The following is an 18,700-nucleotide window of genomic DNA, read 5'->3' as shown; positions in this document are numbered from 1 at the left end:
TACACAATATTACTTGTTATATTTATGATAAATTACATTAACTTCACCTAGAATTTTAATAAAAAACAAAATTACAGAAGTTTGATAATTTTGTTATAATTATATTAACTTCTCTTAAACGGAATTAATACAAATGGTATGAAAATACAAAAATAAATAACATAGTATATATTTTCATGTAAAAGTGATGACAACATAATTTTTACATTCATATAATTAACAAATTATTGATGAAAATAGGGTAAGTATTATGTAAATTAAAATCTTAATAAAGCTCAATGTAATTATATTAAAACTGTGAAATTCACTGTATTTTCTCTAAATCTTAAGAAAAATCAATGTAATTTATCCTTAGATTTTTATGTTGATATTTTATCTAAAAATTATAAAAAGTATCAAACACTGTATAACTACTAAGTTCTCTCAAAAAAAGCCATTAAAAAAGTCAAAAATTCAATTTTTTACCAACTTCTCAAAACATCCCTAAATAATCTCCCATAAATTGAGAGGGGCAACAACCCCCTATAAATTGACAACTAAATAACAATAATCAATCGGTAAATTAATTTGGCAATAAATAGTAAAAAATTGTAGAATTGTAGCAATGGTGAGACCGGGTGGTCGTCTAGATGATTGTTCAAAACACACCAATTTTAATGTGTTGCTGGGAGGGAGAGAGGGAGATTTTTCCTGAGTTGGCACATATGGTAGCTGCCAAAACTTATGTCAAATTTTGGCAAAAGCTTTGACATTTGTCAAATTTGACAGTTGCCATATGATATCATTGGAGCACTATTTTCTTCTCCAATTGTCAAATTATAGTAATAGTAATTCTAATGACAAATCATTGAAAATATTCTTAATGATTAAACCCAATTATGCCACGTGCATGAGAAGATATATAGGACAACACGCATGTTCCTTTTATTGACATGATTCTGATTACATCATGTTTAACATGAAGCCACATAAAGCTTTTGTTTGTGTGAGAAAACAGAAACTCCAAAATGTCAGCCTCCCATAACAACACTTAAAGCAAATATGAAGTGTTTTTATTTTTTTATTTTTCCCCTAGTTCAATAAATTCTTGCACTTTCAGCAGAAGTAGATAACAATCTGTTTAACCTACAATGGCAACAACAATGGCAATGGATCAGATGCCACATCTTTATCACAACCTTCTTTGAGTTTCCAGAACGTCTGGAAGGACTTCTACCACTCCTAGCCATAATCTGTTGCTTTCAATCCTCTACCATTGTTATTTTTTCTGTTTTTGTTTTTGTTTTTTTTTTCAAATATGTAGGAACCAAATAGAGAAAGAAGCAACTACCTAGCTTAGTCGTAATACTCAAATCTAGGTATCATGCAGGATAAGAGAGAGTTTCATCTACCAAGTCAGTTCTTTGATTTTTCTCACGTGCAATTATTGGGTACCGAAGTATTGTCACGTGATGCCTTCTTTGATTGAGTTTGATTTACAGGATAGGGCTTATCGTTTATCCCATTTACATTAATGGTTTGTCTAATAGTATGAAAGGTGGCAATTAATGATTGGTGATGAGTACTATCACATAACAATGTCATGCTATACCCTTTTCTGTACCCAATAATTTCTCCTTCTTCAATGTTTTTGTTCAAAGAACTAGGAATGCTTGAAAACTAAGGGTATCTCCAATAGAGATGTTTACTTTGTGTGTTATATGACAAAAAATTAAAAGTGAGACCAAAACATGTGTGTTAAGAGTTTGTTAATTTAGATAATAAATGATAGTACAATTGATGTGTTAAGGATATATATATATATATATATAATAGATAAAATAAATAAATAATATAAAAAGTGTGCTCCTCTCCTATTCCCCTCTTTTTCTCTCTCCCTCTCTCATTTGTTAGTGGCCTCGCCACAGTTAACAAGTCTTGTAACATTTGACATCAAAATTTGTTCTTAACATTATCACTAACACTAATCATAATTAGCTAAATTTTGGCATCTAACACTAATACACTCATTAGTGTGTCCACTGTGGCAATTAATAATTGGTGAAGAGTATTATCACATGACAATCTTGGGCATACCCTTGTTGTATTCAATAATTTTTCCTTCTTCATTGTTTTTGTTCAAAGAACTAGGAATGCTTGAAAACTAACCTTGTTTTTACTTATTTGCATTTACATTTATTTAGCTTAAAATTTAAATTCAAATGCTTAAGAAGTTGTATTTCGAAAAAGTACAGGTGTTTTGATTTCACCTTTTAGAATTTTTAGTTTTGGAAGCTCAAAAAGGCTAAATTTTTATAGTTCTTTTTTAAAAAAATATTTTTTTATGCTTTAAATTTTTTAAAAAAAAAAAGAAAAAAGAAGCTAAAATCAATTTAAAAGATGAAACAAACAAGCTTGTCATCTTATGAAATAATGATATATAAATAGAGTTTTCATAGAAAAATTGCATTCAGAATGACATAACAGTAACATTTTCAAATTATAAGTTCTACTTATAAATCTTGCATTAAAATTAAAAGAATTATTTTGTTTAAAATTTCTGTATTATTCTTCGCTTGTTGAATTTAAATAATTACGCTATTAAATATTCTAAATTTAGGGTAGGAAAAATGTTGACAAAAGATGGTGACAAGGAAAGAATACCAGTGAAGCAAGAACTACAAGGCGAAAAAATGAACACATATACAATCTTTATATTTGGGTTCTACCTTTCAAAACCTTAGTCATTATAATGAGAGTTTCTTGATTTCAAAGACAAAACTAGTTAGAAAATAGCCCGATTGAGGCCCATTAAAGCCAAAGAGTTAAGACTAGAAAGTCTATGGGGAGTTGGTTTTGAGATAGTTGGAGTAAATGAAAATCATGCAACTACTCACCTAAAAAGCTTCAATTCATTGGCTATTTGATTGTCAACATTACCCTTCATTTTCTTGAGGATTTCTATAGTTTTTGAACAATTGAAAGTTAACCGTGTATAATATTTTACCAAGAATTTGTGCATAACTCAAGTGGTTAAACTTTAGATTTTGAGAGATAGGTTTTGAGGTCGAGTTAATAAAAGACTCAAAAAGTCCAATTGTGTTAATTTAATTTATTATCTTAATTAACGCAATTTTTTTTAAGTTTTTGATATGTGAGTGTCATAATTTTTGAATTATGGAGTTCATCAAAACAAAGACTAGACACTTCATCCCAAAGAAACCTATTGTTGAAAAAAAAAAAAAAAAAAAAAAAAAAACGATATATAAGTGGATAGTCTGCCTAAACCTCTACTTTGACTAAACAGTGCTTGATATAATTTCAAGATGACTGTTGCCTTAAACTACAACATTTCTAGTGAAAATATATCAGATTCACAAAATGACATGCTCTTGGGTTCTTGGGAGATATATGAACGAGCATTCTATTCTTCACTTTGCAGTTATTTCTTGGAAATTTAAAGGAGGTTGGCACCTCATTAGCCAAAAATTTATAGTTCAAAAGTGAATTTCTTAAAACATCAATGCCACGTTCCCAATTTTGCAGATTTTATTAGAGAACTGGTCCCCTCCTCTTCATTGTCCTTCAATATGTTGAGAAGGACAAATATTGAAGGCCAAATAATTTGTCTTCATTTTTTTTTTCTTTTTGGTCCCGAGGGTGGGTATTGGGGACCTTGGAATCAACCCCATGAGGTTCGATCCTTTGCGCATGTATACATTAGGGGTTCGAATTATGTACAGATTTTTATGAAGAAATTAGTTAAGGCTAGAATTTCGTAAATAAACCCATGTGGTTTACGACCCGATGAATTTGAAGCCTATCACTAATAAAGGGTCATAATAGACTCTCTACAAAAGGTTAAAAATGAGACTTTTATAAAAATATTAAAGTTGTGTTTGGTAGAGTTTTAGAATTATGGTTTGAGAATAGAATTGTATTTTAGGTTTGTGAGTTTTAGAATTATAATTTGAGTGTAGAAAATTTATTTTAGTTATGAGTTTTAAAAAAAATTTGAATTGAGTGATGTGACATATAATATTAAAAAGTGCGTGTTTTGAAAAGTAAGTGTGAAATTAATTTTCTAAAACTGTAACCAAATAACACATTCAAACTAATGGATAGAATTAAATTTCAAAAACTCTACCAAACACACTACTAACTCAAACATCAGAGGGTCTTTGGTCAGCACCACAAGTATCCATTCAAAACTTACATCTTCTATTGAATATTTATCATATTGAGTTGAGATGATAGGTGAACATCATCAGAATTAACCCAAAAAATCCAAAATAATAGACATTTAGAATATTTATCAAATGCAAAATCAGGTCATAATAGTAATTCCATACTCTCTCTCCCAAATTACGTTTACTAATTAAACGTCTTGCACTTGACCATGTGGGCCTTGGAAAAAACTACAAAGGGTCCTACACGTAATCAATATTAGACTACAAAAGATCATAAAATTCGTCTTACTTTATCAACACTCTAAAATTAAGCTTGACCAAAACCAAATCCAAAACCAAAGCCAAGCATACCAAATTACAAAGCCACATGAAGTTCCATTTTTATTGTTCTTTAATGGTGACAATCTCATTACCTAATCTTCAGTAAATATATTTATATAGCACCACAACCAGTGCTATAGGTCCATACTGGCTCTAACCTAGAGAGAGAGAGAGAGATGGTTTCTCAATTTCCTTCTTCTCCTTTCATGACCTCTCTATTCTTTTGTGCTTTTGTTCTATTTCTACTTCCAGAATTTGCGTTCTGCATAACGAGGCATTACAAGTTCAATGTACATTACAACTTCAAGCGCAACCATAGAAAATCTTGCTTGATCTCGATTTAATCTTTTTAATTTTTGTTTTGTTTTTTTTTTGTTTTTTTTGTTTTTTTTTTTTTTTTGTTTTGATATATTTTAATTTGAGTTTCATATCAGATTACATCACACAATGTGACAAGACTGTGCAACACAAAGAGCATCCTAAGTGTGAATGGGAAGTTTCCAGGGCCGCGACTCGTAGCAAGAGAAGGCGATCAAGTCCTTGTTAAGGTGGTTAACCATGTCACCAACAATGTATCCCTTCATTGGTATGTTACCATTAAACTTAATTTACGATTATCAACCATAATTTTAAAATCACAGTCACAAAAAATAGCCTTGTAACAGTTGAACTGACTTTATTACCTGTGAATATACGTATAAAAAATTAACTGATATCCATGTAATTTTCAAACCATGCCATGAATGAAACTTTTTGAAATGAGCAATACAACATGAAGTCCTTGATTGTGCAGGCATGGAATTCGGCAACTGAGAAGTGGTTGGTATGATGGACCAGCTTATATAACACAGTGTCCGATCCAAACCGGCCAGACCTATACGTACAACTTCACGATCACCGGACAGAGAGGGACTCTATTCTGGCATGCTCACATCTCATGGTTGAGATCAACGCTTTATGGACCGATCATCATCCTCCCCAAGCACAATGAAAGCTACCCGTTTGACAAACCCTACAAGGAAGTCCCCATTATTTTTGGTAACTCTCATTATAAATAATAAGCTTAGAGAGGTTGATACTTAACTTTAATTACATTAATAAGTCCTCATTATAGCTTTATTTTTGCTTGACATTTTTTAAAATTTTTGAGGATTTCAGGAGAATGGTGGAATGTAGACCCTGAGGCTGTGATAAACCAGTCACTACAAACAGGAGCTGGACCCAATGTTTCTGATGCCTACACCATTAATGGCCTCCCAGGGCCTTTGTACAACTGTTCTTCCAATGGTAAATCCATCACTGCTATAACAGAAATGAAAAACACTTAATAAAGTGTCTAAAATTGATCTATAAATTTAAATTTGATGTATTATATAAGTCATACTCAAAATAAATTTGATTTAAATATTTCGAGTAATAGAATATTTTTGGAGTATTTATCGGGGGGGCTATAATGGCCACTTACTAGTGTGTTATATAGCAAGTTAGTAATTACGAGTATTGTTGGAATCTAATGATAAAAGTCAACAAAAATATGAAAGGAAAAGGATAAATTAATAGTATTTTTATAATTTTAATAATTAAAATTGATAAAATTTATCATTAATTTATAATTTTTTTTGAAAACATGCAATTTTTCCAAATATGAAATCTATGTGAATCTTATAATTGTAACTATATGCGATCATTGACTTCACTAGAACCAAGTCCAACCATAATGCTCACTTTTAACATGAAGTTTTCTTTTGTCTTCATCTCTATTCACAAAGCTCACCAAAGTTAGTTAACTTTTATTTATTTTTTATTTTTTTAATTTTATCAACTAATCAAACTATGGTTGACAAAATAATATAGGACATCATCGCATAATATCATAGGAAACATAGAAATGAAAATAAAGTATTGAGATTATCTTAAAATATTCACATTCAAAAGATGAATTATAACATTTTAAGTGTTTTAAGATTTTTTTTTTTTTAAAAATTATAATAAAAAATCTTTTAACGTCAATACAAATTGCATCTAAAATAAATTTGTGTGAATGCATTTTATTTCTTATACACTTTCCAATGTCATATTTATGAAAAATTCTAATATACACCCTTTATAAAAGGGTGCATTATACGCACTCTTAATTCATTTAAAATAAATTTGAGATTATAGTACATTACACGCACTATTATTTTTTTCTTTACTTATGATCAATATTTTTATTTAGTTATGGTATTATTTTAATTATGATTTATGAATTTTTTAATTATAATTCATGTTGTATTTAGTTATGATTTTTTTTTAAATTATGACTCAAAAAATTAAAATTCTATCATTTTTATTAATTATAAAGTACATATGACAGTAACGGTATACACAGTGCTTTCCTAAATTTAGGCCTTGTTTGGTTTGTTTTTCAGAAAAAATTTTGGAAAAAATTCTCTACAAACAAATTTTCAAGTGTAATCAAACCAAACAAATTTTTCCAAAAACAATCTCAAAATTTTGTTTGGTTACCTACTTTCCAAAATCACTCTCTCTCTCTCATGAGCAAGGATTCTCTAGAGTGATTTTTTCCTAAAGTTTCCTAAAGTGCCACAGTGTATGGTTGAGATTTACTGGCAAGTCACATCAATTTTTCTGATGTGACTTGCCAATAAATCTCAACTAGAACTTTAGGAAACTTTAGAGAAATTTCACTTTAGAGGATCCTTGGTGCTCTCTCATACACATCAAATCAATCACTTTTTTTAAAACTCTCTTTCCAAAACAATTTTTCAAAATCATTTTTAAAAAAATACAAACCAAACAAGTTTTCGTACTTTTTATCTCAAAAACTACTCTACAAACACAAACCAAACACATCCGAAGGGAAGACCTACCTCCTACCTGTGTTGAGCAGATACTCATTATCTGTGTTGAGCAGATACATTTACATTGAAGGTGAAGCCAGGGAAGACCTACCTCCTCCGACTAATCAACGCCGCCATGAACGACGAGCTCTTCTTCAGCATCGCCAACCACTCTCTCACTGTCGTCGAAGCCGATGCAGTCTACATAAAACCATTCACCACCGACGTAATTGTCATCACACCAGGCCAAACCACCAACGTCCTCCTCAAAACCAAACCGCATTTGCCTAACTCCTCCTTCTTTATGATGGCCTCGCCTTACTTCACCGGTATGGGCACTTTCGACAATTCCACCGTCGCCGCCATCCTCCATTACCAAAACCCATCATCAAAAACCAAAACCCAAATTCCCAATTTCCCTCTCCTCAAACCCACTCTCCCGCCTATCAATGCCACGTCGGTTGTCTTCAATTTCACACAAAAATTGAAAAGCCTCGCATCCCTCAAATTCCCAGCAAACGTCCCGCAAACTGTCAACAAACAGTTCTTCTTCACAGTGGGTCTCGGGACAATCCCGTGCCAAAGCAATGCCACTTGTCAGGGGCCAAACGGAACCAAATTCGCAGCCTCGGTCAACAACGTCTCGTTTTCTCTCCCATCGATTGCTATGTTACAGTCGCATTTTTTTGGGCAATCCAGTGGAGTTTATTCCTCTGATTTTCCGGCTAACCCGCCATTTGTGTTTAACTATACGGGTTCTCCGCCGAACAACACGATGGTGAGTAATGGGACGAAGGCGGTGGTGTTGGGGTTTAATACCAGTGTGGAGTTGATTTTGCAGGATACGAGTATTTTGGGGGCTGAGAGTCATCCACTTCATCTTCATGGGTTTAATTTCTTTGTTGTTGGACAAGGGTTTGGGAATTATGATCCAGTGAAGGACCCCAGTGGGTTCAATTTGGCGGATCCTGTGGAGAGGAACACTGTCGGAGTTCCCTCCGGTGGGTGGATCGCCATCCGCTTCCTTGCTGATAATCCAGGTGCCCAAAACATGAAACTTTTTTTTTTTTTTTTAATTTTTATTAACCAATAAATTATAGGAGTATAAGGATTAGGCTTCTCATGTTTCTTTTATTTTGAAATCTTAATATGAGAAAATTTGAGGAGTCCATAAGATCTATTACGTGTCTTGTTTTGACGATTCAAATCGTTTATTTTATAAAACTCTTAATGTATATCATTTATGAAATAATCGTAACATTTTTATTTTATAGTATTTATTCAAAAATAAAAAATAGATGGTCTATTTCAAAAATATAAAATGGAAAGGTATATGTATTTAGAAAATGATAAATAAAAAAAAAGATTATATAATTTTAAATTAAGAGTGTATATTTATACTTCTTATTATTAAGTCACACTATGAATGAATCTTGATGTTAGATTTTAAATTCTAAGTAATTTTTAAATGTTTTTATTTAATTTTTTTTTTTTTACATACTGTTATAAAATATTAAGTTTAGGGGATTTGGATTTCAAGCATAAACATCACTCACAATTTTAATATTTTTTAAAATATGCCAATATATTAATTATTTTTATTATTTTTTAATAATTAATTTTGAACAAAGAACCATTCACAAAATTTACATAGACATACACAACAGTGACAAAAATAAATGATACATCTATTTTTTGGGTCTGGTTAACTTGGGAATGCATTAAGAATATTTAAAAAGGTTGCACTTTCCATTCCACAGGTGTATGGCTTATGCATTGCCACTTTGAGGTGCACACAAGCTGGGGTTTGAAGATGGCATGGATAGTGTTAGATGGGCCACTACCCAATCAAAAGTTGCCTCCACCACCGTCTGACCTTCCTATGTGTTGACTTCGACCAATCCACTTCCTTTACAGGGTTTTCTCGTATCAAAAAAACAGAACTTTTTTTTTTTTTTTTTTCATTTTAATTTGCATATATAATTGTGATGTCACTTGTGTGTGCCTACTACCCAAAGAGAGAAAAAGAGAGAAAAAGTTCCCCATTTACGGTTTTGTATACTTTGATAATTGGTGTGGATTGCAGCTAATAATTTTTTGGACAAATCACATTATGTCGATAGAAAATAAGAGGGAATTATTTGTAAGTTTTATTTGAAAGATTTATATAAGATATAGTCTTATGAAAAAATTTGTAATGCAATAGGTCCTGTGATTTTATTATGGACACATCTATCCTCAATCTTAATTAATTAATAATCTGATTAATGATAATATCATATATGAGAAATTTAATGTTACTATAGATTATGATCTTATTAGCTATATTGTTAAAAATTTGAAATTCAAAATAACCTAATTAATGGCAATATCATATATAAGAAATCCAATATTACCATATATTGTAATCATATCTATATGATTGGAAATTTGAAATTCAAAACGTAAATGCAACATGTAACATCCCAAACCCAATGTGATATTCCCAAATCCAACGTGACATTTTCATATCCTTCTGAATTTCAAAATAACTTGATTAACCATATATAAAAAATCTAATGTTACCATAAATTGTGATCATATTCATATGGTTGGAAATTTGAAATTCAAAACATAAATGTAATATGTAACATCTCAAACCAAATGTGACATTCACAAACCCAACATGATACTCTCATATTCTTCTCATCCCAAACCCAACGTAAATGTAACATGTAACATCCCAAACTCACCATGACATTCTCACATGCTTCTTATCCCAAACCCAACGTGACATTCCAATACTTCACCATTGAATTATGAATAATGTGACATTCTAAATATAACATATAACATCTCAACCCAATCTATGAATTGAACCACCATCACCCCCAACCCAGCGTAACTTCAACATCGAGCGATGGGATTCTATCCACATTCAATTACAAACCCAAATCTCTAATAATCTTACACAACATATTGTGAGATGTATGTAAATACTGATTACAACAAAAACACAATACACATTCAAACACATATACAATCGAACAAACATACAAATGTCATCTACTGCATGGTGTATGTGGATTAAAGTTACACACTAAATGTAACATGTATTGTAACACGATCATTCTGGTCCCAATGTACAACAACCGTCCTACAGCGTGGTTCACATTCAACATCCAATTAACAACCAAAACCAAATACCCCCAACCCAACCCTTGAACTCATACACACCACCCCACACATCGAACATATCAAAACGCATCAATCATCATAATGTAAAATACACACATTCTATCAAAATATTGGGCAAAGTATGCCTATCAATGAGTGTACTAGATTGTCAATGCCCTATTAAAGATAAACAATCTACACTTCAACAAACAGCAGCACACTTCAAAAAAAAAAAAAAAAAAAAAAAAAAAAAAAAAACCCTCTTTCCTTCAATCGATTGGAGTTGAAATCTATCAAAGGAATCAACACACAACTCTCAAATTTCATCATATCATCAACCATATCCACATTCATTTAAGTAACATTTTGAAAATGCACTGGAATCCCGCGATCAAGGCGAAAAAAACTCACATGATCGTCGCCTGTAAACTTGTCTTTTTTAAAAGCCTTCCCAAACGTGATATCACGAATAAGAAAATAAGGTATAGCATGGAAGCAAATTAGGGGTATAATAGTACTATAATATCATTTATTTACAACTCATATGACCTATGGAACACATTCATATTTAAATAGGACTTCAAACTCTAAAAGAATATTCATTGGACTTCACATTAAATAAGTCTTCCAAATAAGACTTATAAATAGTTTTTCCAAAAAATAATTAAATTTATTGGAAAGTCCTATTTTGGAAACTTCTATATCATTTGGTCCCGCGTTTTAAATGGTTGATTGAGGAGTCCTTATTAGGTGTAGTGTGTGACCAGTAAGTCCTTTTTTCAAACGTGGATGAGTAATGGTTAGACAGATATGCCCTCACTAGTTAATTGGGGAAGTTTTTTTTTTTTTTTTAGGAATGTATGACAGGTATGATATGATACTCCAATGTGACAAGTATTAATGTGACACTCCAACGATGGGACAACGTGACAGGTATAATGTGACACTCTAAAATGTGTACTCATCGTTAGTGTATTTTTTCCAAATGTGACAATATGATAGATATGATGTGACACTTCAAAAAAATAAAAACTCTTTAATATATTTTTTTCAAATGCGACAACATAGCGGGTATGTTGTGACACTCTAAAAAAATTAAAAACTCCTTAGTACTTTTCCTAAATATGATATGTGACACGCCAACGTGGTAGACCCAATTTGATTGAATTACTGCCTGTCTTCGCGTCACGCACCAAAAAACAATTAGTAAGAAATTCACGTCCCACACTGCGCGTGTTAAAAACAACTAAACTTTAAGAAATTACTAGTGCGCTTTACGAACAATGTGACACAGAAAACACCCCACCACCTTTCTCATACATAAAAATTTCTTAGTGTACTTTTCCTAAATGTGACATGTGACACTCCAACGTAGTAGATCCAATTTAATTGAATTACTGCATATCTTCACGTTACGCGCCAAAAAACAATTAGTAAGGAATTCACGTCCAACACTGCACGTGTTAAAAACAACAGAACTTTAAAAAGTTACCAGTGCGCTTTTTGAACAACGTGACACACAAACACCTCACCATCTTCCGCATACATAATCACGCCACATATCCCCCAACTGTACTAACAATGACAAAACAATCAACAATAATTTAAGGAGCCAATCAGCCACCAAAAAAAATATTTAAAACTTCATATATTACAAGTTTACAAAACGGCATTTACTGGTCAATTTCTCAATAATAAAAGAACCACAAGTATAATTGTGGTAGAAATTTGTATATAAAAATTATAGAGTGCAATGAGATGAATGTTTATTACAACGTCATACTAATAAAACGGTTTTAAAAATAATAATAATAATAATAATAATAATAATAATAATAATAATAATAATAAATTATAAGAATATTTTGAATGATACTTCTCAAATCAAAACGCCCTCGAAATTTTTGTTGTGCATGTTGGTTGGCTTGCAAAGCACTGGTAATTGAGTTTGTGAAAATAGATTAGAATCTACGCTTTGAGTGACAATAAAATGTATCAACTAGAAGATAGAGACAATACCCAACGTGAATAGGTCCAATTGCCACATTAATATGGTGTTTAGTTCATTGTCATGAAATAGAATAAAATTATCATTTTATCAAAATATTTGTTTTTATATTTGGTTAAACTAAAAAATATAATAATAAATGTATTATAAATGAAATCATCTTTCGCTATGTTAAGAAAACCCAAATCCAAATTCAACATCAAGTGGTGGGATTCTATCAACATTCAATTACAAACTCAAATCCCTAATATTTTTACACAACGTATTGTGAAATGTATATAAACACTAATTACAACAAAGACACAATACGCATTTAAATACATATACAATCAAACAAACACACAAATGTCATCTACTATATTGTGTATATGGATTAATGTCACACACTAAATGTAACATGCATCGTAACACGATCATCCAGATCCCAATGTATAATAACCATCCTACGACGTGGTTCACATTCAACATCCAATTAACAACCAAAACCAAATATCCACAATCCAATCCTTAAACTCATACCACCCCACACATCGAACATATCAAAACGCATCAACCATCACAATGTAAAATACACACATTCAATCAGAATATTGGCCAAAGTATGCCTATCAATGAGTGTAATAGATTGTCAATGCACTATTAAAGATGAACAATCCACACTTCAACAAATAGCAACACACTTCAAAAAAAAAAAAAAACCCTATTCCTCTCAATCGATTGGAGTCGAAATCTATCAAAGGAATCAACACACAACCCTCAAATTTCATCATATCATCGACCATATACACATCCATTTAAGCAACATTTTGAAAATACACTGAAATCCCGCGATCAAGGCAAAAAAAACTCGCACGATCGTTGCATGTAAACTTGTCTTTTCTAAAAGTCTTCTGAAACGTAATATGATGAATAAGAAAACAAAGTACAATATGAAAACAAATTAGGGGTATAATAGTACTCTAATATCATTCATTTACAACTCATCGGACCTTATGGAACATATTCCTATTTAAATAAGACTTCAAACTCTAAAAGAATATTCATAGGACTTCACATTAAATAAGTCTTTCAAATATGACTTATAAATAATTTTTTCAAAAAATAATTATAAATTTGTTATGAGTTTGTAATAATTTTTAGAAATTATCCTGGTATGATAATTTTTCATTTTATTTATTTATTTATTTTGGTGGCCTAGGGTGGAGGGAAGGGGGTACGGGCTCTCTTCTATTTTGGGGAAAAAATAATTTTATAAGAATGCAACCTCTAAAAAATTACACCCTAATTGTGTAAATTCATATTCTAATAGTTTTTTGCTAAAAATTAGTAAAGTAATGTTAGAGAAAAGTGATTGATTCCCATAATTTTTTAATTGGATCACTTGATGAGTTTTATGAACCTAACCATCAACATTCATATAAGGAGAATGCTATTCTTTCATAATTTTATACAGAATCATTTATTAGAATGGTGTGGTAGTAACAATTATATTAAGATGTGTCATAGGTTTTTTTTGAATAAAAGACATTTTCATTCCCTAAAATCACTACAAAAAATTAAAGTTTTATAGGCTAAAATTTAAGGATAAAATTATTTTTTAAGGACCAAATATTTTTGTTGCGAAAAGTACCGTTATTATATTTTTAGTAACAAAAATTAGACATTAGTAATTAATTATTATCCTTTTAGGACCAAATCTTTTGTCTAAAAAAATAAATCATTTTGAGACCAAATTATTTTGTCCTTAAAAATCTATTTATTAGGGACATTTTCAAAATTTTATCGCTAAAAGCTTTATTTTGGACTTTTCAGGATGACCTTTTAGTGACTATCATCATGACGATAGAAATTGGTCCCCAAATGTCTTTTGTAACAAAATTTTCACTTTTAAAGACCAAAACATTTGATCTCTAAAACTCTTATTTGTTGTAGTGAATAAGTGTTATTTGTTGTTTTAGTTCCTTAAGTTTCATTTTTGTCATTTTGATTTTCGAAATTATCAATTTGAGTTAATTTGATCCTATCTCTAACGTCCTTTTAAATTGAGAATGAGAAAAGTATTTTATCTTTGGTGAAAAGATGATTTTGGTCCCCAAAGTATGTATTCTTTGTCATTTTAGTCATTTGAGTTTCAATTTGGCCATTTTGGTCCTCAAAGTTGTCAATTTGAGTTAGAACCAAATTGACTTAAATTAACAATTTTGAGGAATATGACAAAAATTGTAACTTAAAGGACTAAAAATGGCAAGAAATGCATATTTTAGAGACTAAAACTGTCTTTTATTTATATTTTCGTTATTAATATAGACGGGCGTTAGATGTAGGACTAAATTGACTCAAATTAACAACTTTAAGAACTGAAATAACAAAATTAAAACTTAAGGGACTAAAAATGACGAACAACACCTACTTTAGGAACCAAAAGTGTCTTTTATCTCTTTTCTTCTTCTTTTAAAAAAAAAAAAAAAAAAAAAAAAAAAAAAAAAAAAAAAAGAAAAAGTGGTAGACAAATAACTTAGCCACATCATTTTATATACATTTTCTATTATACCATTACACTTCATATAATTACACTTATAAAAAGTAAGTAGTATATCTTGATTGAGATTACTCTTTCATAATTTCTGATTGGGCCAACTGGCCTATACTAAGTAATATTTTAATGATAATTTAGTTAGTTTAAACTCGATTTGAATTTGTTATCTATAAATCTCTCTCTCTATCTCAAAACAATTACCAACACTAAAAACTAAAGATTGTTGACAAAAAGGGAATAGGTCAAGAGTAAACGTCTATGAGGACGATACTATGATCAAAGAACATAATTAGATGTAGACCTCACTTTTACCAAATTTGTACCAATTTCATGACATTGCTTTCATTTTTGTTAAAATTTTGCTTGTGATCAAAGCAGGTAGTATTTTTCATGGTAATGAATGATAGATGACTCACCATGATAGTAACCATCCATTTAGAGTTCATTAGGACAGACCATGAATGATAGATGGCTCACCAAGATAGTAACTATCTATTTAGAGTTCATTAGAACACACCAAGTATGCAAAACTAAACAAAGATGTCTCAATCTTGTATGTCCCTTTCTATTTGGTTCATTGAAATAAGATAAAATAGAACGGAATGTTGATTCCTTAGATTTTATTATAGAATAATCGTTTTCTTAACATAGTGAAAGATGATTCCATTTGTAATACATTTATTATTATATTTTTTGTTTAGCCAAACATAAAAATAAATATTTTGATAAAATGATAATTTTATTCTATTTTATTACAACGACCTAAACACTTATCTTAATGTAGCAATTGGACCAATTCACGTTGGGTGGTGCCTTTATCTTCTATTTGATACATTTTATTGTCACTCAAAGCGTAGATTCTAATCTATTTTCACAAACGCAATTACCATTGCTTTGCAAGCCAACCACCATGCACAACAAAAATTTCAAGGGTGTTTTGATTTGAGAAGTATCATTCAAAATATTCTTATAATTTTTTTTTTTTAAAAAAAAAACCGTTTTATTAGTATGACGTTATAATAAACATTCATCTCATTGTACTCTATAATTTTTATATAGAAATTTCTGCCGTAATTATGCTTGTGGTTCTTTTATTATTGGGAAATTGACCAGGATATCTCATTTTTGTAGATTTGTGATCTATAAAGTCTTAAATGTATTTTTGGTGACTGAGTGGTCCATTAAATTATTTTTAACTGTTTTATCATTGTTAGTACAGTTGGGAGACAGGTGACGTGGTTATGTATGGAGAAGGTAGTGGAGTATTTGTGTCACGTTGTTCGAAAACCACACTAGTAGCTTTTTAAAGTTTGGTTGTTTTTAACACATGCAGTGTTGGACATGAATTCCTTACTAATTGTGAAGGCACGTTGTAATTCAATCAAATTGGGTCCATCATGTTAGAGTATCACATATCGCGTTTAGGAAAAGTACACAAAAGAATTTTTATTAGGAAAAGTACACAAAAGAATTTTTATGTATAGGAAAGGTGATAGAGTGTGTGTGTCACGTTGTTTAAAAAGCGCACTAGAAGCTTTTTAAAATTTTGTTGTTTTTAACACGCGCAGTGTGAGATGCAAATTCCTTACTGATTGTTTTTTGGCGCGTGACTGTGAAGACATGCAATAATTCAATCAAATTGGGTTTGCCACGTTGGAGTGTCACATGTCACGTTTAGGAAAAGTACACTAAGTTGTTTTTAATTTTTTCAAAATATCACAACATACCCGCCATGTTGTCACATTTAAAAAAAGTATACCAAAAAGGTTTTTTTTTTTTTTTGAGTGTCACATCATACCTACCATGTTGTCACATTTGGAAAAAGTACACTAAGAGTGAGTAAAAATTTTAGAGTGTCACATCATACCTGTCACATTGTCCCATCGTTGGAGTGTCGCATTAATACTTGCCACATTGAGCACCACACCATACCTGTCACACATTCCAAAAAAAAAAAAAATTCTCAATTAACTAGTGAGGGTATATTTGTCTAACCAATACCTATCCACGTTTGAAAAAGATTTACTGGTCACACACTACATGTAACAAGCACTACTCAATCAACCATTTAAGACGTGGGACCAAATGATACAAATAAGGATTCCTCAATCAGCCATTTAAAATATGAAACCAAATGATACAGAAATTTCCAGAATAAGACTCTGCAATAAATCTCCCTTTATTATTTCTCCAATTGGAGTTACTCGCGCTTTGTCGTCTCTCTGAGGGCTACTTTGGAAAGTGGGTTATAATCCGCTTCCCAGATTATAACCTACTTCATCTCTCACAAAAAAAAGTTGCTTATAAGCAGTTTTTTACCAAAAAATTGATTATAACCATCTTTTCAAAATAGCCCAGCATTGGGCGTTTCTGAGAGTCGTTCAATATTTGGCACCAAAGTCAAGTACTTGAGACAAGCTGCTAATGGACGCTCGGGGGTAGAAAATGCGAAAAGGCTACCAAAGATGAATGAACCCTCACCTAATGAAATAACCTCACGCTAGTGCTACCCTTAAAAGGTTTTGACGGAGGTTAATCGCTCTTCCTGCAATTCTTAATTTTAATAAGAAAAGCACGAAACTAGGCTAAGGAAGGCAATAATGAACCGCAAGAAGTATAAAGTTTTGAAACCACGATTCTACCACCGTAAAACTACACGCAGCTCTTTTCAAAATAAGACACAGAACTTCAGAGGTAGGCTAGAAAAGAAGGAAAGAGAAAGGCCAAGAGGGATATACGTTAAAGATGGAAGTGCTGCTCCCTTGTGTTTGAGGACGTTGGATGGTTGTTCCACTTGCTCTTGAAGCTTTATCAACATTGGGACGGGCTTTGAAGATCAGTGTACAAGAGCTTATTTACAATTGATCACATGCAACTCTTCTAGCCTCATGAGGCGAAGTCAACTGCTTAACCTGACCAATATAGGTAACGGTAGGTGTGATTAATCACTAATCTAATCTCAATAACTAAATTCCTCATCCTGACATTCTAACGTGTGACTCGCTGCCTAAACTTTTACTATAATTATCGAATAAATCTATTTTTTTTTTATTAATATCTATACGATCAAAAAATGTGAACTGAGATCAAAATAGTGATCCAAGGGACTGAATTGGTAGTAGCAGTGCTTTTGTAACTAAAAGTTACATTGATGTGTTCTTTAAAAGAACAATAATACTATACAAATTTTATAAAATTTAAAAACTTCATTTTTTTCCTTAAATGTTCCAATTAGATTAGTGATTTGTGTATCAAATTTCAAAATTACATTATTACAAGCTAAATATATGAGACAATTTTATTTGTTTGTTTACAAAGTTTGTGTAATATTTTTGTATAATCCAACCACACCATTAGGTATTAATCAAGAAACCAGAGAAAAGACAGAATGTGATAAGATCACACATTCATTGATACAACTCATAAATTCAGAAAACACCTAGCCAGAAAAAAGCAGTTATGTGGGTGATAAACCAAATATAACAATCCTAACACACACAGCATCTGCAAAAATCAGACCGAACACTGCTTAAAAACTTCAGCTCCAGAATACCATTGGTAAATCACATTGTGTTTCATATAGGAGACCATTATGAATGAAGCATATGCAGATTGATCAGGGCAGGACAATTAGTCTGGTTCTTGAAAACTATAAAACAAAACAAAA

General features: G+C 31.1%; 1 protein-coding gene across 1 annotated transcript; it reads left to right on the top strand.

The window, feature by feature from the left end:
- Window positions 1–4,382: 4,382 nt before the first annotated feature.
- On the top strand, window positions 4,383–9,486 carry LOC114316847 (laccase-17). The gene is made up of 6 exons (XM_028263529.2): window positions 4,383–4,780; window positions 4,925–5,076; window positions 5,284–5,528; window positions 5,649–5,777; window positions 7,408–8,373; window positions 9,094–9,486. Exons 1-6 carry the CDS (start codon window positions 4,667–4,669, stop codon window positions 9,222–9,224), a joined length of 1,737 nt encoding a protein of 578 aa, XP_028119330.2. The 5' UTR covers window positions 4,383–4,666; the 3' UTR covers window positions 9,225–9,486.
- The last annotated feature ends 9,214 nt before the right edge of the window (window positions 9,487–18,700 follow it).

This window comes from Camellia sinensis, chromosome 3 (assembly GCF_055761805.1).
Source record: "Camellia sinensis isolate YWXY chromosome 3, ASM5576180v1, whole genome shotgun sequence".
Taxonomy (NCBI): Eukaryota; Viridiplantae; Streptophyta; class Magnoliopsida; order Ericales; family Theaceae; genus Camellia; species Camellia sinensis.
Note: the sequence above shows the minus strand (reverse complement) of the source record. Positions and strands in the feature narration are given on the sequence as shown.